The sequence below is a fragment of the Lepisma saccharinum genome, chromosome 30, assembly GCF_977018435.1.
Source record: "Lepisma saccharinum chromosome 30, izLepSacc3.1, whole genome shotgun sequence".
Taxonomy (NCBI): Eukaryota; Metazoa; Arthropoda; class Insecta; order Zygentoma; family Lepismatidae; genus Lepisma; species Lepisma saccharinum.
Genome location: NC_139258.1, coordinates 755,563 through 782,545, shown reverse-complemented (window position 1 = coordinate 782,545; position 26,983 = coordinate 755,563). Strand labels below are relative to the sequence as shown.

At 42.0% G+C, this 26,983-nt stretch overlaps 1 protein-coding gene across 2 annotated transcripts in view; it reads right to left on the bottom strand.

Moving 5' to 3' along the window:
* Rtca (RNA 3'-terminal phosphate cyclase) overlaps window positions 1–26,630 on the bottom strand; it is a 40,041-nt gene extending 13,411 nt beyond the window's left edge. The window contains exons 1-7 of one of the 2 annotated variants that reach the window (XM_083115626.1): window positions 26,441–26,630; window positions 19,869–19,986; window positions 18,413–18,539; window positions 14,383–14,506; window positions 6,437–6,495; window positions 4,001–4,142; window positions 1,795–1,919 (exon numbers count right to left, since the gene is read on the bottom strand). In XM_083115626.1, coding sequence (XP_082971752.1) covers window positions 1,795–1,919; window positions 4,001–4,142; window positions 6,437–6,495; window positions 14,383–14,506; window positions 18,413–18,539; window positions 19,869–19,986; window positions 26,441–26,488 — 743 coding nt within the window. In that variant the 5' untranslated portion in view covers window positions 26,489–26,630. Of the gene's footprint in view, window positions 1–1,794; window positions 1,920–4,000; window positions 4,143–6,436; window positions 6,496–14,382; window positions 14,507–18,412; window positions 18,540–19,868; window positions 19,987–26,137; window positions 26,297–26,440 lie in introns of those variants that run through there. The other variant, XM_083115627.1, reaches the window with a different exon arrangement.
* Window positions 26,631–26,983: the final 353 nt, after the last annotated feature.

Here is a 26,983-nt window from a genome sequence, read left to right as displayed (position 1 = left end):
TGTATAGCTATATTTCTCTATCAGCTATCAAAAAAGTCACAATAACAGCAGAAAAGAAAAATACTATGTACACAAATATGTAGAGGAACATACGGTGAATCAAACATCAAGATGTCGGTGCAAAAACTGGGCATATTTTGTTATCGAAGGTGGTATAAATAATGGCATATCAGTGTTAAAAATGGTGATTAAAACCCTGATTTTAAAACTACACTTATTACACAAAATACCGTATTTACTCATGTATAATGTGCACTTTTTTTCCAAAATTTTTGCTCCCAAAACTGTGGTGCGTATTATGCACGGAATAATTCGAACAGCCAAACTGAAACTGTACATGGTCATTCCATGATTTTGTGACACTTGCATTGATTTTTCATGATTACAGAACCCTATAATGTTATATATCATTTTAAAGCTTAAATCCTGCAGTTTCTGAATATGGTAACAGTATTACATACAAGATAGTGACACTAATGTGAAATGCGGTTGAAATAAACTTCATCACAAAATAAAGGAACGTTCTGATTTTTATGAAGGAAAAGATAAGGAGAAAGAAAATAATAATTAAAATGTATTACTGGCCAAATAATACTCTATATATATTTAGTGTGTAAATGCCTTAATGGAAGAAATCTTGTACTGCTAACTGCTAGTTTGAGGGTCCTGAATGTGCCTCGTATAAATGTAAAGTTACTCATGGAAAATATATATATTTTGAAGTATTTTTAGAAAAAGTTAAGAAGGAATGAGCAAAACCATGAATAAAAGTTTGAAGGCCATTTCCCATAATTTTTCCCTTTGTAATGTAATGTTCTGTGCCACCAAGAAAAGCAGTACCATTCTGGCGGAATTCGAGAATGCACCTCCCATCATATGAGATGCGTATCAGCAGTATTTGTTGGGCAACAAATAATAGAAAATAACTTCCTGAGCACTGCAAATCCTTAATGCAATTTTGATCTCGCTGTCTACTACGAGTATTACAAAATAAATATGGTTGTTAAAGAGTGAAAGGGGGGAAGTGGTGTGGGTTGGTAACTCATGGCATACACAAGTGTTATTCTTCTCTTGGTCCACATAGCAACAGGTGATTCATTGAATAGGTATGATGTCATTCACTCTTGATTGGCATAACAATAGCTTTACGACCTACAACTAAGAAAGCCATTTCTTGAACCGGGATTGTACTGCAATTTATATATGATATATTATTGTTTGTCACTTTCCCCATCAAAAACCAGGGTGCTCATTATACACGCATGCACATTATACATGCGTAAATACGGTAATCATTTCCCTTCTAATAGAACATTTATGTAGATATCAGAGTAAACTGCACAAAGGAGTTCATTTTCGCTCCTCAAATATTTACAACAGAATTAATCCATTTTCTGTGATTTGCATAACTCACAGGATAATTTAAACTTTAGAAAGTGTCGCATCGATAAACAAATTCTAAATTTTGTTTCAAGAGTTTATTTCAAATTTTGCATCATTTCACGACAAAACATGGTAGAGAAATGCACCTCGCACCTTTCGAAAACATCGAAAATGAACATTGTACTGAGTTATTTCACATTTCTTTTTCCGTCAGAAACGAAACATGGATGCCTCTACGTATATTTAAATGAAAATAAATATCAGACAGCAATAATAGTTCTAAAATACCTTTGTAGTGCAGACTACTGGAGCGAACCTGTGCATACACACACATGACAACACTTTCAAATTAGCATTCACAGTGTTAAATTTATGACTGTACAATCCTCCCCAGAATGAAAGAGAACTTACTTAATACCTGAACCACTTCCTACGGCTGCATCAGGTGATTCTTTGTACCTCTCGATCGACACTTCCACATTTTTGAAAAACCTCTGAAGGCTTCTTGTTGCAGCGTCCGCCATCACATGAGCCATCTGCAAAGAATTGAGAAACACACTTATCAGAAATTGAGTGTGATGGTACATATACAAAAATAAGAATCAAATAAATGAAACCAACGTTGTTCTCAAAAGTTGGCAACCACTGTTGGATATTACAAATTATGCAGCAAATGTTATCATTAGAGGCATGCATATTTCGATTTCTGATGGAAACACGAAATGTGAAATAACATGCTTTAATGTTCATTCTTTGTGTTTCTGAAAGGTGCATTTCCATAATCTGTTTTGTAAATATTTGAGAAGCAAAACTGTAACCCTTTATACAGGAATAAACTTAATACTCCGTTAACTACATAAATGTGCAATAAGTGCAGTTTTTAAATCAAATTTAGGATTACATTCACAATTTTAAAACCAAAATGTCATTTTACGTATAACTTTTGATCTGATTTTTCACCACTGTAACACTGACATTTTATTTCATCTACTATTTTTGAAATCAAAATTGATTCTGTTTTTGTACCGAAATTTTGCTTTTTTATTTACAAAAAATATGTGCCTCTGGTCATTATAAAAGTGATTTCGATTCTTGCTGGGACATTTCATCCTGGTTCCCCCAAACTTTTTCAAGCCCACGCTACTAAGATACTCATAATCACATAGTTGAAATAACTTGGAACTCTTTCAAGCTGTTTTAGTGTATCTTGGTACTTTTAACCTTTTGAGTCCCAAGGCCTTTTTCACATGTAAGCCACTCTGTCCCGAGCCGATTTTGAGAAAAATGCAAAGTTTCAATTAAATGAGTGTAGATCGGACACTAATTGCCCTAGAGAGATGAGTGATATACCGTTGTACGCAGAATGAATCACAAATTCAGAAGATATATAATTTATGCACATGTGGGGTATATATGGAGGGGGAAAGGGGGGAAATCCCCTGAAAATACTTTTTTTTAAAAAATGGGGTTTCTCCCCCTCCCCCGCCCCCCGAAAAAAAAGGATATGAAAAGTTCAAAATGCACACAGAAATTATCGCTGACATGTAAGGAACACAAAAATATTTGCATTATTATCATATGACCAATGTAACTTGAGTTGTACACCCAAAAGGAATGGTCGACACGCCACTGATTCAAGCTTCAAAATGCAGCAGTACCTTGAAATGACTATAGCTCAGAAACTAAATGCCCTAGATATATGAAAGATATACCGTTGTACGCAGAATGAATCACAGACTCAGACGATATATAATTTATGCACATTCGGCGTACATATGGAGGTGGAAAGGGGGGAAATCCCCTCAAAATACTTTTCTTTAAAAAAATGGTGTTTCACCCTCCCCCAAGAAAAAAAAATGTCAAAATGCAAAATTTATGCAAATTTGGCATATATATGGAGGGGGAAGGGAGAAAACCCCCAAAATTATTTTAAAAAATTGTCACTTCACCCAAAAAATGTCCTCGCTATTGGGCACAAAACGACACCTACGCAACATTCACGGACGAAAAGCTACAACGCAGTGAAAAATGAGCGCCGATTCTTGCAGCTGCTTGAAATTCTATTTTTAGACAATGCAGGGTAACCCCTGTTGCAACTTGTGGACACTTGTGCTAAAAAACAAAGGTTACCTTCAGCACGCTTCGAAATTCCATTCTCACAATGCAGATTCAACAACCAGTCTTCCCCCTCCCCTTGCTTGCAACCTAACGGAAAACTTTCATTTTGACATCAGATACTGATAAACAAGCTTCCTTCGAATGCAGTTAACAGGAGGGTGTGAAAAGCATTGCTTTAGAACAACAAAGCCGGTCTTCCTTTGTCGGCAAAAATTTGACCTTGAAAAGAGACGCCTTTCCCCCTCCATTTTCATGAAGACAAAAAAAATGCAAAAAAACATTTCTGTTAAATACATGTGTTAGGAACAATATATAAAAAAAAGAAATTCTAGCCAAAAATAGAAAAGTTATAACGTAAAAACTACGACCTTGACACATCGTCTCGATCGAAACGCTTGGGACCATGAGGGTTACATTTGAGTATCTCGATCGAGATGCTTGGGACACAAAAGGTTAAATTAAATATTTATGGTGGAAAATTTCTAATTTGAAAACTTACTCTTATGGGTAAAGCACCAGCAACGTAAGACCATCCCCAAATCCTCACCACTCGGCCAGGATCGAGAAGGGTGACAGGCTTCAGTTGTGGAACGGGAGTCACTCTGATATGCACTTCCCCTCCACCTCGTGGATAGTAGCCTCTGGAAAAGAGAGTTCGGTTGCAATTTACTTTTTGTTATCCTTTGTATTTCAATAATTAATGCCCCTCCTCTTCCTCTTTGTGCCAATCACAGTGATGAAGATGGTGAATAGAAAAAATATGAGGAGCAGTCAAATGAAAACCGAACACCCGCTACAAAGTGACAATGGAGTTTGTTTTATTCAAAAGTAATTGCCACAAGTGTTAAGACATTTATCCCACTGGGAGACGAGACGATTAATTCCAGTCTTGTAGAAAGAAGTAGGTCGCTGGCTGATCCACAGCCTCACCCACTGTTGCATTTCCTCGTCCCAATGAAACCGACGTCCACGAATGTCTTTCTTCAGGTCACCAAAAATGTGGAAGTCACAAGGGGAAATATCGGGGCTGTACGGAGGATGTTCAAGCATTTCCCAGCCAAATGTCTGAAGCTTATCCCTCACCAGATTGGCAGTATGGGGACGGGCGTTATCATGCAAAAGGATGATTCCGTCCGACAGCATTCCAGGGCGTTTTGACTTTATGGCACGTCGCAGTTTCTGCAACATGTCTGCATAGCGCTGCGCATTGATTATGGCTCCACGCTCTAGGGAGTCGACATGCAGAGGGCCCTTGCAGTCGAAGCAGCAGCTCATCATGACCTTACCGGAACTCGTATGGACAGCTTTGGATTTCTTTGGCGGGGGAGAATCGACGTGTTTTCATTGTTGGCTTTGCCGTTTGCTCTCGGGCTCAAAATAGTGGCACCACGTTTTGTCCCCTGTGACGATACGTAACAGAAATGTATACTCTTCCTCGTGGTACTGCCGCAAATAACTCAGACATGCAATCATTCTGTCAATCTTTTGTCCCTCCGTCAGTTGATGTGGAACCCACTGCGTGCGAATTTTTCAGAACTGCAGATGATCTTTGATAATGGCAATGACGAAGAAACTGTGTGGACCTGTGCATTTTCACTATGCACTTCTCCTACCCTACAGATGGCAGAATCGATACATAACAACAGTGTTGCCAACTTTTGCGAGGAATGTGTTTTATGGTGGGTGTTCGGTTTTCATTTGACTGCCCCTCATATATGAAAGAACAAACAGAAACTCATATCCTGGCTACAAATAAGCCTATACTCTGTCCCAGAATCTGTGGAACAAGGCCGTGAATAGCAGCAGAGGAGGAGGGAAATGAACAAAGCCGTATCCGGTGCTGCGAAGGCTGGTAACTCAAGTCGCTTTTTCCACATTCATGCAATCCCGTTCCCTCTCACATGTTCATTGGTGGAGCTGTCTCACATCACTACTTGCCCAGAGATTTGTTTTCGCTCACTTGCTCCAGAGTTACGCAGGACAGAGTATAGTTGTAAACATATCTGTTTTTCTATAAAATCGAAAGTTGGGTCTGAATTTTTCCTTAACTTGTTGCAATATACTCCTGTGTTTCAAGTATAATTTTCAGTTACAAACATGATCACATTTGCTGAGGGTACTAAAACCTTAACTCCATTGCATTACAACTGTCCTGCTCCGTGCACTAATGACTGTGTGTCTAAGGTGCTGGTTTGGGCTCCGACTGTGGGATGGCATGCGTTTGAGTCCACTTGGGTTCAGTCTGGGTTTTCGGCCTGTGTATAGGACCAATGCCAACCCACCATCATGAGGAAATTGGGGAGCTACGAGTGAGTAGCGAGCGTAACCTGGTCACAGATATCTCCTATAACGGCTAAGGGTTCGACGTGCTGACCCCACGTCACGCCATTACCAGTTGAAGATCTCCACACCTGTAGGTAGGATTGTGAGAGGGAGACTGGCAGTCGGGAGATAGGCCAAGGCCCTTCGAGGGCTGTAGAGCCACAGGTTATGTTATGTTACATTACAACAGCCCTTAGAGGGTTAAGACCTGCAAGGTCACATTTATCAGGTCACCCTTTTCTGGATTTGGAGGCTGAAGTAAGCTTCTATTGTTTTCAAGTCGCTTCCCATCATTCAACCAAGGAGCTGAGAAACAAAAACATAACCATTTGGTGGCAAGGTAAAAAAAAATGGTAGTAATTTCTCTGAGCCTTGTCATTGCAAAAGGACAACTCACACACAGTACTGCATGAAAATGGCCCTTTTGGCAATTCATTACTGCCACATGCAAGTCAGTTGAAGAATGCCAGAGCCATTTCATTTGACAACACTGAAGAACGACTATTACTGGAAGATCTATGGCAATTAGTGCACGTACTACATATTGATATCAATATCTAGATAAACAAACACAAAACATGCAAGAGCTTTAATTAGAGTTAGACAGTTTTACCTTTTTACAATGTCATACTCAAAAGTAGCTCCGAACTTCTCAAGAATTGGTCTGAACACCTGGAATGAAAAGAACATTTTCAAGTATAACCAGAAAACCACCAGTTTATAGGACATGGGACAGGTATTGTATGTTAATACAAAATCACTTTCAAATTTTTCCCCATAATGGCATGTAAAAGTCTTTTTCATATATCATTCTCTGATAATTCATTAAACATTAAATTCTGGAACTGTTCACAAAATTTTGTTACAATACAGATATTTTGGATTTCCATTTAAGGGATGCAGATAATTTGGGTTTCCAATTAAGGGAGAAAATGTTTCAAAATTTACATGTAATGCAGCCAATGCTTTACAACTCTGAGTAGACCAAACTGCGCCTTGTACTACATGCATTCATTCATTGTGAAGTGTGGTTTTGTTGATTTGTTTATTTGATTTGATTTATTTTACTTCGCCTTTGTGCCACTTTTGGTTAATTTGCAAAGATGGGGATGAGTGATGATATGATGAAATTGAGGAATGGGCACACAAACATCCAGGCCAGGATTCGAACCCAGGACCCCTGGCATCGTAGCACGATGTGCTAACCACTCTGTCATGGGGGCCGGCGTGTGGTTCTCATCTTTGCAATTACCCGAAAGTGGCAGAAAAGTGAGGTACACCAAATCAAATCAAACAATTTAAAAATAACTTCCAAGTGATTACAACACTGCGATCCGCGCGGGCGAGACAGACAAAAAGACTGACGATAGATTCGGGAGTTGAATGGCTTCGTCTACGCGGCTGGTCCAGGGATACGTGCCTCCAGGTTACGTTGCCGAATAATAGGATAGGAGAACCTAACCTACTCACCCACTTTGGGCTTGATTGAACCTATGAAACTACTCTGCTGTGCAACCTGGACGCACCCATCCCCGTGCAGCTCTACGCTGTCCTCCAGTGACCATTAACATGGAGGATGTCCCCAGTAGACCAGCATCCATTCCGAGGAATGATTGCTGGTTTATCATAGGGACTTTCAGCCTAGTTATTCCGGAGCGAGAGGTACGCTTCCCGGACTTACCCGCCCAAATATGAATTGATAAATCAAGATGTTGGAAAGACACATTTAATATTCGGGATGTTATTACAATTACTTATATACAAGCACTGCACAAACTTATAAGATTGTTTTTACAATTGGAACCAACAAAATGGGTAATAAAAACATTGTACTTACATCTTCTGCTTCCACCTCAACACACATGGGCCTTGAAATAACACTTGTCACTCCAACTATAAATGGGGGATTTTTGTGGGTCTGCACTAAAAATATAGCGGTATCTTAAGACATATGGGTATTGGCTTGCAAATGAACTGTTTCAGGGAGCTATATCACAAAGGATGGGCCGAATAATCGTGGATGTCTTTGGATACAAAGCATCATGGTTTCCTGGAGGCTCATTGTCCTCACCATGTGGTTTTGAAAATTTCCGAATTTTCATGGATATTGGTTCCATGCACTTTATGGCACTTCAAGTGCTGTAATTCGTCCATATTATACACTACAGGACTATTTCCAACCACTTAATAGATACTTCACATGTTGGAACACAAATGGCTACTCCATTGTCCTCTCTCCACTGGCCTACTCTGGCTCAAAACTTGGAGCGATGTTAACTGTACCAACTATCCACACAGAGTGAAATCAAGATGGCTTCCTCTCATGTTAAAAGCTATCTCAGACTCATTGTCTGGTAGCCACGCCCATGAGGCCATCTGATTGGTCCACAGCACTTTGTGTTACTTGCCTTCATCTAGTACCTCGAGAAGCCCAGTAGATGGCAGTCTAGTCAGGGCTAGTTCCACTGACTCTCACCAGATGGCTCTGGTGCTGTGAGACCGATTGTCTTTTGTCCAAAAACATCGATTTTTTGATGTTTTTGTGGTTTGTTTGCACATATAATTGTGACTTGGAGTTATTTTCAGGGAAAGCCAGTTAATTTGTGGTTGCACAAATGTTATCCTGAAAATATCTGTATTAATAAAAAATTTGCATGAAAAACAACATGTGCTCTCTGAATTCTGTTTTTCCACAAAGGCTGTCTTTTTGATAACCAATGAATTTTGGTCTGGGGCTTATTAATTACTTAATATTTTGATGTTTTATCATACTTTTACTAATTAGGCCTAATTTCTGTTAATCTTAACATATCTGGGAATGTCTATTCCTGTTAATTTTACCTGGATTGAATTGGCCTTGTACTTTGGTTGGAGTGGAGTGCTACCTGTATGTATTGGGGATGTATACCCAACCTTTGGTTGGTTATAACACCATTTCACCCAGTATTCTACAGGGTGGCTCAATAAGTCACTTAACACCCCCAGTACAAGGCCACTGCGGCATGGGACGTGAAAATGGCGATGACCAATCGTTATCAGGCCAAGGGGGAACCACATTGACGTCACCCGCATGGTCGGCAACCATCTTGATGCCCGCCATCTTGAATTCAACTTCAGAAATTTAAATGGGAAGGGGGTCATGCATATATAAATGGGCTAGAATTTCACCAGGAAAACAACTGTGACATTTGTTTTCACCTAACTTTAATTGTTGCAGAGTTAACAATACCACAAAGTTATAACACATGCTCAAAATGACGTCCCTCTTGCGCAACACACACGTGTAATCATCTCTCCCATGACCTTACCACATTCTGAAGAACCTCAGGAGTTATTGCAGTACAGGCATCCACAATGTGTGTGCGCAAGTGGGCCAGATCCCTGATTTTCGTAGCATACACCATGGCTTTCAGGTGTCCCCAGAGGTAAAAGTCCAATGGTGTCAGGTCAGGTGAGCGTGCAGACCATTCCACAGTCCCTCGGCGACCAATCCAGTGGTGAGGGAATTGTTGATCCAGGTACTGACGGACTATCATCCCATAGTGCGGTGGAGCACCATCTTGCTGGAACCATTCAGGATAGCTCCCATCCTCGGACAGTAAGGATGGTAAGATCTGCTTCCGTAGCAGAAGCAAGTAGCCCTCAATGAAAAATGGACCAACAAGTCGGGAACCCCAAGTACCACACCACACCATTAGCTTCCCGCCTCCCGTCACCTTGCTGGGATCTGTCCAATGTGGATTTTCGGGTGACAAGTACCGCAGATTTTGCTTATTCACCTCTCCCGACACATAAAAATTAGCCTCATCACTGAACAGAATCTTGCTACCGATGGCAGGGTCACGTTGCAGTTGTGCTATAGCCCACTCACAAAACTGCAAACGCCTGTCTGGATCGTCCTCACTAAGGTGCTGCTGCAGCTGTATCTTATACGGATGCCAGTGGTGGTCACGTACAATCCTTTGAATTGAACCCCTGCTGACACCGCTTTCCAGCGCCAGTCTCCGTGTGCTACGGGTTGGGGACTTTGCAAATGATGCCAACACCGCTACAGCTGTTTTCGGACGTCCATGTCGCGGCTTGTCATCCACAGATCCAGTATCTTGGAACTTTGCCAGCAACTGGCTGACGGCCACATGTGACACCGGTTGTCTTGCAGGATTGCGGTTATTGAAGTCTGCGGCAATGTCACGCGTACTTCTCTCCCCTGCTATTCAAATCGTTCCCGAGCTCTCCGCAGCCATGTCTCGGCCACCGGTACAACGGGAGCCGCACCCTCGAGGTAAGTCAACAACCCTCGCCAGCTACCGTCACTTCCTGTGCCTCGCGCTCCTTTGTGGTGACGTTCATCTGAACCCCGGGCCCCTCCAACGGAACTCTACCTCCCTCTCAGTTTATTACCAAAATGCTCAAAGCATAAAAAATAAACTCACCGACTGTACTATTCATCTGACGGAGCTGTTAAACTACGATTGCTTGGTATTTACGGAGACCTGGCTGAACGACACTGTTCCAGACAATGAATTGCCTTTTGCGAGTCACTTCAATATTTTTCGAAATGATCGGCCAGTTGGAAGAGGAGGGGGTGTGATGGTGTGCGTGAATGTGAAGTGGAAAAGCAAAATTCGAAAGGATCTGAACCGTGACTGTGAAATCGTGTGGGTTGAACTTAACATTGAGAAAGGTAGAAAAATTTTATTTGGTTCGTACTATCGACCGAACAGAAACTCTCCCGTGCAAATTCTGGAAGCCTGCAGGGATTCAGTCTTGGCAGCCTTAACGTGTGGTGACGTAATGCTTTTTGGTGATTTTAACCTTTCCATCGATTGGAACACCCCACGTCTGGTACTCCAAACTGCCCGGCTGATCAATGGTTCGTGGACACATTCGTGAACGGCATTGGTCTGAAGCAATTCAACATGCATAAGACACACGGTAACAGCAACTTAGATTACGTCCTGGCAACCCTGCCTGATCCAGAAATAACCCCGGAAAGAAACATTTTACCATCGGACCACGACTCGCTAGATGTCCTTGTGTACCTGCCCCCCGTGGAGAAGAGAAAGTCTCGACCGCAAAAGCAGCCTTATCGCCTGTGGCGGAATGCACCCTGGGAGGACATTCGCCGAGCTCTTCATTTCTATCCGTGGTGTCTGGTGCAGGATGATGACGTCAACAAATCAGTGGAGATGTTTGTGGACGTACTGCACGCCGTGATTGATGACTTCGTGCCGGCCAGGAAACCGAAATCGACAAAATATCCGTTGTGGTTTGACAATGAAGTTCTCCTGGTGCTAAAAAACAAAAAAGAAGCCTGGAACCTGTGGAAACAAAGCCCCAATGTGCATACACAACAAACGTTCTGTAGTATTAGACGTCACTCCAAGTATTTACTTAAGAAAAAATATAAGGACTACATAGACAACGTAACAGCACTGTGCCTTACCAACCCAAAGAAATTCTTTACTTTGTTAAATTCAAGAAAGCAAAAACCACGCGTCCCCATGGAAATCAAGTACAAATCGGAATCAGCCTGTGGAGATAAAAGAGTGCACTTATTCAACAGTTTCTTTCACGAAAACTTCACCTCGCTTGCTTCAACCAACCCACTCCCCGACGTGCAGTCGGTCTGTTCACTCTCTCTATCAACTATCAAAACCTCTTCTCATGAAGTTAAATCTCTCCTTGCCTCATTACCCATACACCGCTCTTTAGGACCAGATGAAATTCCCACGATTTTCCTCCGTAACACTGCCGACTTCTTGGCTCACCCTCTCTCTCTCTTGCTAAATAGGTGCTTCTCTGAAGGCGTGTTTCCTCGGATGTTCAAGAAAGCCAACGTTGTACCCATTCACAAATCTGGAGACAAAAATAGTGCTACATCATACAGACCAATATCACTCCTGTCACCTCTGTCTATAATCTGTGAAAAAATCATTAAGGACAGATTATTCAGATTTACATCTCCGCATATCGGTACTGCCCAACACGGGTTTCTTCCAGGTAGCTCTTGCTTGACTAATCTTTCAGTTCTCCTTTCACATGCCACTAGGGCTATTTCCAAAAATTCCCAGCTAGATGTGATATACTTGGATATTTCAAAAGCCTTTGACAAAATAAACCATGCTCTTCTTATTCACAAATTACGAACTAGATTTAACATACATGGCAAATTTCTCTCCTTAATCCAGGATTATTTACACTCACGGACACAGCGTGTCACCCTTTCAGGCGCCTCTTCTGATTTTCTTCCTGTCCTGTCTGGGGTACCACAAGGGAGCGTCTTGGGCCCTCTCTTGTTCATCCTATACATGGACGATCTCCCTCAAAGACTTTCCTCATTTCCTGTCAATTTACTCATGTTTGCTGACGACTGTAAACTTTTCAAAGAAATCTCAACCACGCAAGATGCTGTGATTCTCCAGAATGCTCTTTCCGAACTTGTCACATGGTGTAACCTGTGGAATCTACAACTTAACCCACAGAAATGTTCCTCCCTCACAGTCTCTTTAAAAAAGAAAAAAATACATTCTCATTATGTTCTTGAAAACAATTATATTACTACAGTTGCGGCCCAAAAAGATCTAGGTGTTATCGTAGATGAAAAGCTGAACTTTAAGGAACACATCGCAGCTACAACTAAAAGTGCAATGCACCTCTTAGGCCTCCTGTACAGATTCACTGAAATTGATACTCCAATTTCTCTTAGCCTGTTTTTCAAGTCATTCATTTCTCCGATTCTCGAATACTGTTCTCCAGTCTGGGCCATGGCTTCCAATACAAATCTTTCTAGCATGGATTCCGTCCTCAGCTTCTTTACCGCCATTGTTCGTCATAGAATTCCTTCTTTGCGGCATCTTCAGAAACCTGACATCCTGACTACTTTGAACATTCAGTTACTGCAGACCTGACGCGATATGGCCGATATGAATTTTTTCTATAAAATCATCAATGGGAAATTAAGATCTGAATCTCTTCTTACAGAATTCAACTTCAGAGTTCCCTCTCGATCGACCCGAAACACTGAATTGTTCCACATCTCCACAGCTAGGCTTTCTCTTATACAGCACGCTCTATTCCACAGGCTGCCCCAGTTCTACAATAATTTACCCATAAACATAGACATTTTTGCCCCTGAAAGCATTTTCCGATCTTCCCTAAAAATGAATATGTAAATCTTTGTTTCCTTGTTTATGCCTTATGTTTATATTTAACTTTTCTTGTTTTTACCTTAAACCACCTTGACTTGTTCTTGTTATTTGTTAGAGTTTTCAGTGTAAAATGACCTTAAAAGTGCTGTATCTGAAACTTTGAATAAATAAATAAATAAATAAATATGATGGCAATCCGTTCCTCACGTGTTAGTGGCATTTTCGTTCAGATCAGTGAAAAAGGAAATATGCTACTCTTCACACGATCAATTCACATCATCACTCTTTTAAGCTTTTATGTAAAGACAAAAAACAATCGTAATTCCCATGCCAACCAATACTACAAGATATGTACATACCGGTAAGTCAATATCCGGACATTTTCAGTGATTGGTCTAACAATAAATACCACATAATCACACACTAACGACTATTTGAACAATAAACATTTAAGCAAAAAGGAAAGGACATGTCACTCTCCCATGCGGAAATCGCCCTTAAATTTAAAGTTAGGTGAAAACAAATGTCACAGTTGTTTTCCTGGTGAAATTCTAGCCCATTTTGATATGTCGTACGACCCCCTTCCCATTTAAATTTCTGAAGTTGAATTCAAGATGGCAGGCATCAAGATGGCTGCCGACCATGCGGGTGACGTCAGTGTGGTTCCCCCTTGGCCAGGCAACGATTGGTCATCGCCATTTTCACGTTTCATGCCGCAGTGGCGTTGTACTGGGGGTGTTAAGTGACTTATTGAGCCACCCTGTATAACCTTTTTTAAGGGACCACTCAGGAATGAAAAAATTGCGTAAATGTAAATGAATATTCCTTCAGTTATTTTTTACCACACCCTCTAAACACCCCCAAAAATTTCTACAACTTTCTCAGTGGTTCACTCATACACACACACACCCTTTAAAATTTTCACAACACCCCTTCCTAATTTTTTTACAATATTATTTAGTCATTTTGACTACATATTTACCTTTCCACTCTTTTCAAAAGATTATCACATCACCAGTATGTGAATTCTGATTAATTACATGCCTTCCTGCTTACGTTTTGAGCAAAGTTTCAAGTAGAATTCTGGGTATGAAGGTGGACGAGTTCATTCAGAATTTCCATTACGGGGTGTGATAATGTTTCTAGAAGGTAAATTTGGAGTCTAAATATTCTTTATTTCTTGAAGCTTTGCTGGCGGGAAATGATGATGAGGTTTCCTCAGGGTATCAATCAGAAAGGCTTCCTAGATTTCGAGAGCTGTCACTCTCATTTTCAGGGATTCTCAAAAGCTCCAAAGCCTAATTGGAAATCATCTGCTTGAGGTCCCAAGAAAACCTCTGAACAAATATTTGTTGATTCCAGACTTCCTCTGAAAACGGCATGTACAAGCAAGGGCAATAGTTTTTACCTCTGTGGTGTAATCTATCTGAGGGGCCATGTCGGCATTTGTGCCTCCACAGAGCTTCAGGGTGGTTGGTCCATTGCTGAACAGGATGCAGGGGAGAGACACTTGAATGAGGAGCCCTACACTCCTGGAAGAAAAGAAAGCAAATTTCTGTTAGTTTTCTTCTCAAATGCTCCTACAGTTTAAATAGAAACATGACATTAGTCTCAAACATTTTGTCTAAAATGATACTGGCCTTATGAGAAAGCTGCAACAAATCATAGATATTGTCCAACACCAGAGACCACCTAACAGGTGAACAAAATGTGTTGGGAGGAGGTCACTCAGAGTTCAACAACAGTGCAAGTGCTAAGAGTTCCTGGAACTCCCAACACTTGCACTCCAACCTGTTGAACTCCTAGCGCAGATTTTTCACCTGTTACGTAGATGACTTCTGATGTTGGACAATATCTACAGTTTGTTCTGGCTAATAAGGCTCGTAATAAAATAATATTTTATAATGACAACAGCACTATCACTTTGGCACAGAAGAAAATATCATGCTTGACTGAGCATAATATGTGTGTTCTCCTTACAATCACATAAACAGAAAGTGTTAAAAATATGAAAGGAATATTTCTCAATAGAATGCCCTATTTTTTTTATGTTAGCTGATCTCTTTGTTTCACCATTTATGTTAACATGAATTAAGATTTTTTTTTCCATTACGTGTAGTATGGTGACACAAGCAACTTGACACCGCCTCTTTTTTTAAGTCCACTTTATGCTCAGATAGGCTGATCGAGACTGGATCTGCAGTTTAAAGTGGGATCTGAACCACATGTGTCTCCATCAGAGATCAAACAAAGGACCTCACAATTACAAGAAACTGCCTCGCTGGTCAATCATGTTGAGTGATGAGTGTTCCTTTATCAATATCCTGCAATTATCATTCATCCCCAGTATCATAATTACCTAGGAAACAGAAAATCAACCTAAAATAATGGTTTCAATGTTTCTCAGTTACTTAGCATTAATAAAAAAAAATAACATTATCGCCAGTCAACAGTAAAAAAAACAACTTTTGATTTAAACTCTGATTTTTGTGTTTCATTCATAGAAACTTTAACATGTTTTCAAAAAACCAAGACATATATGACTAGAGGCCAAAATAAAGTACATTTAAATTCAGTTTGCACAACAAAAACACAAAGTTCCCTTGGATAGCAAGGTTTAAAGATGTACAACAAAGTACCACAAGAAATAAGAAGTTATATTGTGACCGAAATTAGTGACATGTCAGCCCTCACCTTATACTTCAAGTCGTTCATTTCCCCATACAGCTCCCCAGTCTGGTCCATGGTGTGTCCCACTCAGCTTTCTAGAATCGATTCTGACCTTCACTTTTCCTGGCGATAGTTCGTTACAGGGTTCCCTCATTATGCAATTTTTCAACACCGCAACTCGTCTTATCTACACTTACAGACTACCTATCAGCGCCGTTTACTGAATGACTTCAATTATTTGTACAAAATTGTCAATGGCAAAATCCGTTACAATACGCTCATCCAGGAATTCCACTTTTGAGTGCCCATGCACACAACACGTAATCCAAATGTATTTTACACAAAAAAGCCTAGACTGGAAATTAAAAAATGATCGTTCTTCCACAAACTTCCCACTCAATATAATGACCTCCCATCAAGTGCCGATGTACTTTCCACAAAGTACGCCTTTCGGTCTAGCATCTGAAAATATGTTGCTAAATAATATTTAATTGTGCAATCTTGACTTCTTTATGTTAATCCCTAGTGTTATTTTGTAATTTTTATTGATGATTTCAGTGTAAAATGGCTATCTGTATCTACATGTATTAGTTGAGATCTAGTCCTGTTTCTCATCGTGTAACAACTGTAACTGTTCCTTTTATAACTGCAATCTGTACTACTCTCATTTTTAGCATTGTTTTCTGTAGAAGTGTAAATGTTTTTTTGCTTTTTTTTTATATGTAAATTGTATTAGCATTCTTTTACTATTTATATGTAGCATAACCTTATAATTTTAGATACTTATTTATATCAAAGCATTCGAAGATTAATATGGAACAGGGATGTTCCTATGAAATGCAAGAAGGTAATATACAACACATACTATTAAGGGCGTTCGGAAATGAATTGGACAAGCATTATATAATCCACATTTGTTATATTTTACCTGCAATACAAAGATGTACATTACCAGTAATCTCCCCCTGATTGAATGCAACGCTCCCATTGATCGGGAAGTTTCATGATGGCTGCAGAGAACCACTCTCTTGGAGTAGAGTTGTACCACTCACGGACAGCTGTCTGGAGTGTTTCATTAGATTGAAAGTGTCGACCACGCAATGCGTCCTTCATTTTGTCAAACAGTGCATAATCCGAGGGTGCTAAATCCAGTGAATACGCAGGATGTGGGAGCACAGTAAATCCCATTGTTGCCAATGCCTCCTGTGTTTGGCGGCTCGTATGCGGTTTCGCATTGTCATGCTGAAGAATCACCCCGAGAGCCCATTTTCCTTGCCGCCTCTGCTGAATTCTGCATCGCAGCTTTCGTCGAGTTTCACAGTAGCTGTCGCTGGGTAGTTGTCAAGTTGGGTAGTGGGAAGCCAGTTCACCAGCAAAATTCCATCTTCATCCCAGAAAACTGTACCCATTTGCTTCTTGGGAGAGAATCGGTCGAGGTTTCTTGGAGCGTGGACTTCCAGTGTGTTTCCATTCCATGGATTGCCTTTTTTTCTCTGGAGTTTCAAAGAGGAACCAAGATTCGTCGCCAGTCACCAGTCTTTCGAAAAAATGTTCTCAATCTTGGTAGTAACGACGCAACAATTCTCTGCACATGTCCACCCGCTGTTGTTTCTGCTGATCCGTCAGATCACAACGCACCCACTGAGCACAAATTTTCCTCATTTGCAGATCCTCATGAATGATTGCATGCCGAGTTGCTTCCCCAAAACCAGTTTCACGTTGCAGTTGTTCAATTGTTACACGTTGATCTCCCACAATCAAGTTGGAAACACTTTGGATTGCTGCTGGGGTACGAGTTGACCTTGGGTGACCACTGCTGACACCTTTGTCAACACTTTTGTTTCCCCTTTTGAAATTTTGAACCCACTGAAAGACTGTACTCCGTGAAGGCGCTGACCCACCACAAACGGCCACAAGTCTGCGATAAATTCCGGATGCCGAAACACCCTCTTTAAACAGGAACCACGTAGTCCACCTCTGACCACGAGAATCACCTTCCATTTTGTAGCTTCTCCACGTATTCGTTCACGTTACGAGTCAGCAATTCTCTGGAAATGGCGCTAGAAGACCCATCTTGTGGTGGAATGTAGAACTATATCCGACCGTTAAGCAAAACAAAGTTCGCTTGACAGATGTTATTTGCAACAATGAAGTGTTGCCAGTCCAATTCATTTCCGAAAGACCCAAGTATGTGCCAATAATTACATACGGAGCAGAGACTTGGACAATGACAGACAAAAAAGAAAAATGCATGCAGTGGAGATGAAATTTTTAAGGAGTATATTGGGGAAGACTACAAGGGATAGAATAAGGAATGAGGAGATCCAACAGACAGTGGGTGTGGTGAAGCTTCAGGACAGGATAGATCAGGCACAGATGAAATGGTTCGGACACATGAAGAGGATGGATGCAGAAAGACTACCAGTAAAAGCTTACAATGCACAAGGAGTGGGAATAAGGCGAACGGGGAGACCAAGATGTCTGTGGAAAGAGCAGATAGCAAAGAGTGTTATGACAAGAGGACAATATTGGAACACAGTGGAAAGAGAGGAGTGGTGGAAGACCAGGACAAAATGGAGAGGCAGCCTCTGGCAGGAAACGGCAAAGGATGATGATGACATTCATAAGAATGACCTGTTCAATATCACTTACATTTTGTACCATAGCTGATCAAACGAACAGAATAAATCAAAATTACATCAAAACCTAATTTTAAATCTCTAATGGTTCACATATGTTCCAAATTAAACTAAAGTACAAGTATTTACCCTGCTGTCTGTGTATCTGCATTGTATTCACCAGAAGAAATCTTTCCTGGATGGAATGTGATCGCTGTAGACCCGATCTCTCCTCCGTCGAGTTTCCCAACACTTACATCACGGACTATCTCTAGGCCTAGAACATGTAAAATGGAAAATAATTAAAAGCAGCTCCAAGGGATGATATAGATGACTCGCCATACCAGGTGTCTGTGCTATTTTGGTTTCTTACTGTTGGAAAAACTAATGCATGAATCTTTTACACAATCTGCATGAAAATAGGTATGTGTCGAATATTGGTTGATGTGGTTTTTTTAAGTACACTTTGTGCACAGTAAGGCTAATCGGGACTGGACCTACAGTTTAAAGTAGGATCCGAACCACTATGTGTCTCCACCGGGTAATGAACCCGGGACCCCTCAATTACAAGGCAACGATGCTACCACTGCGCCATCAGGGAGGATATGTGTTGAATATTATGAAACCTGTTGTACAGTAATAAATTCTCTCAGGAAATACATAATTTGTACATGGTTTCCAACTGAAAGATCAACGAACTGTAACATTTCTTCGCTAACTTCGGGCTCCCGACAAAGTCTGAAGTGGTACTTTACTAAACAAGTTACGCTGAACATACAGAACGTACTAATGGGTAGAACTCCCTGTCACGATACAACTCGAGCTAAATAATTTCCCGAGAATGACTTGATATCTTGAAAGCACCTGAAATTTTGTTGCAGTGAGACTTGGAGAAAAGAGGAACAACAAGTAGGTGGACAATAAAACCATTTAACAACAATGCCAAAAAATAACTCACTGAGTAAAAAAAAAAAAAAAAAAAAAGTAAAGTTTTCCCCTGTGCATAGCACCACGCCATGAAGGCATATAGGGGGTGTGGGGGTAACGCCCGACACTTTCTTGATCCGGTCGTGAGTGGGGGTGATGTGATCAGCATCACCCCCCTGACCGCCTTTACCCCCCCAGGGTTTCCCCCAGGTACCCATTTTATTCGACGCTGGGTAGGCGCCGGGGCCGCTTCCACCGAGGCAAATATTGAGAAACACAAAGAGGCCACTTAGAACAAAATAAGAAACAATTCTTAAAAACAATATTGTTGAAAGAAAAGACAACGGCCTCTGATCAATTTCTAGAGACTGCAGACAGTACAGGAAAATATATGTGGTTTCTCTTTCAATGCTTGGCTGTTGCATACAGTGGTCTCACTACGATACCTCACATTCGGGCACTCAGTGTGACACTGTAAGAGTTAATGTTTTCAACATAGGTTTTGAATAGCGGGTGCTGAAGGGGGTGCGGCCCCCTGGCACCGCCCCTGCAAACAAATTAACACTTTCTGTGATGTAATATCTTGGGAGAACACAACACAAGCTCCCTTAATCAGACACTTATGTAAATTAAAGTTTATCAATATTAGTTACAATATGGATGGTAACAAGAAGATTACCTTTCAAATGCTGAGCTCTAAGACCAGGATTCTTCCGCCCTGCTCGAATGTTGTGCACCGTGACTGGAATTCCCTGCAGAGCACTGAAGGCTAATGACATCCGCAGTATTTGGCCACCCTGCAATTAAGGATAAGCAAATAAGACACTACAGAAGGGGATTCACATTTCGATTACCATTTCCTGTTTGGAATGAATTGTAACCTAAAATATTAAAAATATCTCAGTAGATGAGGCATAGTAATGCACATTTCTCCTATATTTCATGTTATAAGCCATCAAAGTTAGGATTGTGCAACTTTTGAAACACTAAATTAAGTGCTAATGAATTATTTATCTTGTAGCCAACGGTTGTTACAAGCCTAAAAACACCAAAAACTGAGTTTTTATGCTCGTCACAACTGTAGGCTACCAGATAAATAATTCTACATTGCAAGAAATGCGTACATACAAGAAAAATTAAGTTCTAATGCAGTTTGAATTAGCAAATTAGTAATTTCATTATTGTTATACGTTTCCTATCGTGCCGTGGGGAGCGCTAGTGACGCGAGTAGCCGCCGCCAAGGTCAAACGACTTCAGTTGACTGTCTCTCAGTGTGTGTGAAGTTTCATATAGATATATCCGTAATCTCAATAAATTAATCAAAAATACTAATCAAAAATACAAAACTTTTGTACTTACGTCTAGCGAGTATCTACAGAGCATACCCTGACATTCGCTACGAGACTTTATACCCACTTTCCCCAGCATATATATAAGAACTTACAGGAAGGGAGGATGCACTATTTTAAGTATAGCCAGCAAGAAGAAGGAAGAAAAGAGAGAGGAAGAAGAGGAAGGGGTTATCTACGAGGTGAAGTGCAGAGGATGTGAAAGTGTATATACAGGGTGATTCTAAAGGTATAGTACAAACGAAAACCACAGATACCTCCCATGAAATAGAGACGAAAGTTCCCCTTCCACTTTGCCGAGAGATGCCTCCGTGAGGAGCTAGACAACGCCGAAAACGTGTGAAAATGAACTTCACACCTCTGTACAGCCAATACCAGTGAAGATAGAAAGGCGGAACAAACGAAGTCAAAAGGAACACCAAAGTCGCCCATCCGAAAAACACTAGGCGGCAGCTGCGCAACGCAAGCGCATGGGGTTCCACAAAGGAAATAGGAGTGTCCCGCAAGACAAGTGAAGGGAAAGGGTAGCGATCGACAACGGTAGGGACAAAAGAAGCAATGAAGCATGAAGTAACAATTGCACAGCGGGAAACAAACACCATGACTGAAGCAGTGCAGTCGAGAAAAGTAGTGCGGGGTTGCAGAACCACGGGAGGACGACGTAGGATGTAAAAACACACCGAGAATGCAAGCAAAGTGGTCCGTGACACTCGACAGGCAACAGACGCGTACATGGTTCGGGGCAGAAATGGCGTCGCTGGCGGTGCAGCGCAAGGGGAGTCCGCAAAACACAGTGGGGGGACACCGCAGCAAGAACAAAGCACGGTTCAACAAAAGAGAAAGAGGACCGGACGGGGAATGCTACCTGCCAAGGAGACAACAAATGCGGGACGAGGGCAGCACCGAGGGGATGTCACACAGAGGTCGTGCGCCAGCAGGACAAACACAGCAACTACGGGCACAGGAGGTTTATTGCCACGCAAAGGTGCACTTACAGATAGGAATAGTACGTAGTACGTAGTCGTACCCCGGACTGACGTTGTTACAAAAGTTGCTCAAATTGACGACCACCACATTCAATGTAGGCATTGCAGCGTCGCAGGAAATTCTGGCGAACCCTATCAAAAAACCCTGGCATGGTACACACCTCGGCCGATGTTGCAAGTATCCGCGCTACCAATGTTTCCTTGTCAGGCACCGGGGTCTCGTAGACGAGTGTTTTCACATGGCCCCACAAGAAGAAATCCATTGGTGTGAGGTCAGGCGAACGGGCGGGCCAGGGGACGGGGCCCTCTCTGCCGATCCAGCGCTGTGGGTAGGTATGGTGCAAAAGGGTTCGCACTGTGCCATCAAAATGTGCAGGCGCTCCATCCAATTGAAACCACATACGATGTCGCACGTTGAGGGGTACATCTTCTAGCAGCTCTGGAAGGACTGATGCAAGAAAGGTGCAATAGAGGCGGCCATTTAAACGTGGTGGCAGCAGGTATGGACCGATAATCTGTTCATCGATGATACCTGCCCAGATATTCACTGCAAACTGGGTCTGATGGTGCACCTCAACTGCTGCATGTGGATTTTCATAATCACACACATGGCTGTTTCGGCAATTGAAGATACCCTCATGGGTGAATGTTGCCTTGTCCGTGAAAAGCACATGGCGCAAGAAACGGGGATCGTCGGTACAAAACTGCAACAGTCGTTGACAGAATTCGACACGTCGTGGGTAATCCCCAGCCTGCAACGCGTGGACTCGCTGTGGATGATAGGGATGCAGCAGATCATCATGAAGGACACGCCACACTGTCGACTGTGATACTCCCACCGCACGTGCAATGCTACGGGTGCTAGTGGACTGTGTGTCGTCCACGCGAGCAAGTACGTCCTCCTCGACCGCCGCGGTGCGCACATGTCTTGGGTGACCGACATGATGGCCTGCACGTAACACACCCGATTCACCAAGGGTACGGTGCACGTTCGAAAACAACCTGCTGTCGGGTTGTCGCCTCTCCGGATACCGTCCGCGATAAAGGCGAGCAGCTGCTCGGCCATTGCCATAGACAAAATGCATGTCCCTCAGTTCTACAAATGTGTAGCGTTCCATGGTACGGTGAGGATAGTGCCAATTATGGAATACTGTACTGCAGTGCACAGGTGGCACACACACACACTGGTCACAACGGCTTCGAAACAACGTACTCAATTGTCGTACGTCAAGCACACCACCACCGCACCGGCTCTTTCACTGACACGCTCCCTGAGGCTGCACTTCCAATCAGCCCACACGTCCGCACGGCGCTGTGGTACAATCAGCTGACGTTCCTGAGCCACCCGTGCCTGTGCTCTTCACTACCTGACCAATGCCATCAGGTGGGGCCATGTACTCTGGGGCCTTGTCATCGTGGAACACATGTAGCGTCCTTCATTCTTGCCCCCATTCACCCACAACACGTATTTCGTCCGTCTTGCTCGAGCCGACGGGGAGCACTACGTACGATCGTGTGGTGTTTGTGTATCCATTAGTGTCGTCCACCGTACGGAGTGGTGGGGTCCGTACGACACTCCAGCAGCCTTTCGCCCTCTCCCACCCAGCGATGTGCCTCCGGCTTCATTTCTAAGAGGCTGATTGGGCCCCATCACGACGTTTGTTACGTCAGTACGGGGTACGTGGTCCTATCTGTAAGTGCACCTTTGCGTGGCAATAAACCTCCTGTGCCCGTAGTTGCTGTGTTTGTCCTGCTGGCGCACGACCTCTGTGTGACATCCCCTCGGTGCTGCCCTCGTCCCGCATTTGTTGTCTCCTTGGCAGGTAGCATTCCCCGTCCGGTCCTCTTTCTCTTTTGTTGAACCGTGCTTTGTTCTTGCTGCGGTGTCCCCCCACTGTGTTTTGCGGACTCCCCTTGCGCTGCACCGCCAGCGACGCCATTTCTGCCCCGAACCATGTACGCGTCTGTTGCCTGTCGAGTGTCACGGACCACTTTGCTTGCATTCTCGGTGTGTTTTTACATCCTACGTCGTCCTCCCGTGGTTCTGCAACCCCGCACTACTTTTCTCGACTGCACTGCTTCAGTCATGGTGTTTGTTTCCCGCTGTGCAATTGTTACTTCATGCTTCATTGCTTCTTTTGTCCCTACCGTTGTCGATCGCTACCCTTTACCTTCACTTGTCTTGCGGGACACTCCTATTTCCTTTGTGGAACCCCATGCGCATGCGTTGCGCAGCTGCCGCCTAGTGTTTTTCGGATGGGCGACTTTGGTGTTCCTTTTGACTTCGTTTGTTCCGCCTTTCTATCTTCACTGGTACTGGCTGTACAGAGGTGTGAAGTTCATTTTCACACGTTTTCGGCGTTGTCTAGCTCCTCACAGAGGCATCTCTCGGCAGAGTGGAAGGGGAACTTTCGTCTCTATTTCATGGGAGGTATCTGTGGTTTTCGTTTGTACTATACCTTTAGAATCACCCTGTATAGGGGAAACGAAGAAGAGACTTAAAGACAGGTTAAAGCAACACATGGATAATGGGAGATTGAAGAGAGACAGGAATGCCATATTCAAACACACTAGAGAAACGGGACATGAAGTTGAATGGGATTCGACTAGGCGAATAGGAAAAGAGAAGAGAGAACTAGTGAGAAAATGGAAGGAGGCCAAAGAAATAGAAAAGAAAGGAGAAGACATCATGAATTGGAATGGAGGACTCAAGATAAAAAACGATGAAGAAAAGGAATGAGGGAAAAAGAAGAATGAACAAGGAAGAAAGAAGAGCAAAGAAGAAGACCCAAGGAGGAGGTATTCATCCATATCCAAAAAGGCAGGAGGGGTGGGGGAATGGTAAACAGGTGGTTCTAGACTCTTCCTAATCTTGACCTGTCAGTGTAGTAGACCCATTAGTCAACTGTCAGGAGGTGATATGTTTAATTCCCTTGGAGAAATCTTCCTAGATAAGGACTGTCAACTTGTTTTGTTGTTGTGTGGCTAGTGACCCTGCTATGTGTATGTAATCTTTCTGTGTGTAGTATATTTCATCATTTTAGTTCAGTTCTTCGTCTGAGGAAGACCCTGATACAGGGTTGAAACGTTACCTGTTAAGTGTTTTTTATCTTAATAAACCGCCTTGGTCAGCAACTTAGTATTTTTAATATGGAAACAAGGCTTAATCACATTACTCCTATACAGTAGTAATAATTTGTCAAAGATATTGGACAACAAGTTTTTTTAAGAAAAAAAGAATGAATATTTGGCAAATTTAGGACTCGGAAAAAGTAGTTACGGGAACATTGAGACTAGTGTGACAAGCGATAAAGCTGCAAAATACACACACTGGAATAGGCAATAGCGAATGTCAGGGAATGCTCTGTATAACTAATTTGACAGTCCCAATGCAGTTTCTTATCGCAGAAATTCCGAAACTAACAGGAAATTGCAGACATTTGGTCTGCAGACCCAACCGGTGTGTGAAATTACGTAATTTCCTTGCCATCCGTATCCCTCCTATATGTCTCTAATTCTGGAGAATACAATTAGTCTGAAGAAAAACAGGTAATCTGGTAATTTCACTGAACCAAAAGAGGGTGGTTTGGACCCCTTAAACCCTCCCCTTAAATATGCCCATTCTCAAGTTCATTTTGTTTTATTGCGATTTCATCATGCTACAAATGCAATTTCAAAATGGTTCCATTTTGATTTACTCCTGTCAACACATACTGCGGAGTTTTAGTGATTACTTAAGATATTCTTTCAACATATGCTTTCATAGTTAGGTTAGGCAGGCCATGTTTGGTTCTCTTACCATTAAAATAAAAGTTAATAAATGCATTCTAATAAGGTTCCAATTTACTTCTGCATTAAGTCCCACTAGTCTACGATACTTACAGTCGCTTGTCAACGGAAGATACATTCTCCATGGGATGCGTGCATGCTTGCGTCAGGTAATGGAGCGATTTTACAATACCGGGAATTTCTCCATTTTGTTTGAAATTCGACATACTCACTAAATTAGGGCTCCTAATCACGAATCTGAAGTTAAAATTTGGCGCTCACGTGTCAAACTTGCAAAATAAGAGGGTCAGTCATCACAACCGACAATGCACAATTGCTCATTATTTATCGCAAGATTTTCCGTTTCGAATACTTAAAGAACGAAATATATATATATTCCTGATATTACTACAACCCTAAAATTTAACTATGTTTCCTAACCTAACCTAGCCTAACCACGTGCAATTGGTTCGTGGGGCTAGCGCCATAATTCAGGAATTTCTATATGTGAGCGCCAAATTTTAAGTGCAGATTCGTGATTAGGAGACCCAAATTAGTAAGTATCCGAAATTTCAAACAAATTGGAGAAAATCCCTGTATTGTTAAATTATACCGGTTATTGTATAAGGAATTCAAGGCGAGGGAAAATTTCCTCTAGGAGAAAATCGAGAAAAACCGATGTTGTCCGGATATGCGTGATTGAACGTACTGAGGACATTTTTCGATGATGAAGCACATATTTAGGGGTGAAATGAGTACTAATGGAACCTAACCTAACCTCGTAGGCATACCTCGTTCCCGTGAATGGTTAGTGACAGAAAGTGTAAAAACAAAAACTTACTTACCCTACGGATGCCGGAACGCCGGCTGTCTGCTAGCACGGTTTTGTAAACGGGCAAGAAGGACGTAAACTAGAATCTAGCCAAAATGTCTGTGTACCATGATGAAATCGGAATTAATCATTCGGAACTTGAGCCGAAATGACATCTTCCGGACGTTTTTTAACATTCCCAATTCGTAAGATAACAGTTCTTCAAAAATTTCTGAAATTACTTCGAAACATTCATTCTTTCACTGAATATTACAAAAGTAGAAGAAATTATACCAGCTATTTCTGTAATGCAACAGTAGTGGATTTCGTAACTTACCCCCTCAAGCATGCCCCCATCTATCTCCACTAAAGACGGTGTGGTCATTGTCAGTCTGCGCAGAAATATTTGACGCAGTATATTTTATGCAACTTCAAACAAACTACGGTGGATTTTCTTTCTTCCCATCGAATTTCAGAGCTCTTTAATTTTAACCAAAATTGACTCGTTTACTGCAAGCATTGCGAGTGCACAGTATTACAATTTGACCTGTGGTACAAACTATTTTGTTACCACTAATAAACTAAAATGCTATTAACTATGTTTGTTTCATATTAACATCTATTTCCTTTCAGAGTAAACTTCAATCTTCTTCTCTCAAAGGGAATATTTTTCGTCTTAAACAACGGAAGTATTTGAGTGTGTGATAATTTGCAAGATCTAATCGTACATTTCAATACAGTGGCGTACCTACGGCGTGTCGGTGGAGGCCATAACCCCTCACACGGTGGTTTCATAGGTCCTCACTTCCCGACCCACCCCCGACTCGAAATTACCATAAATTTTTTTACGTCTTCAGTTCGCGAAGGCAGCAAACGGCGT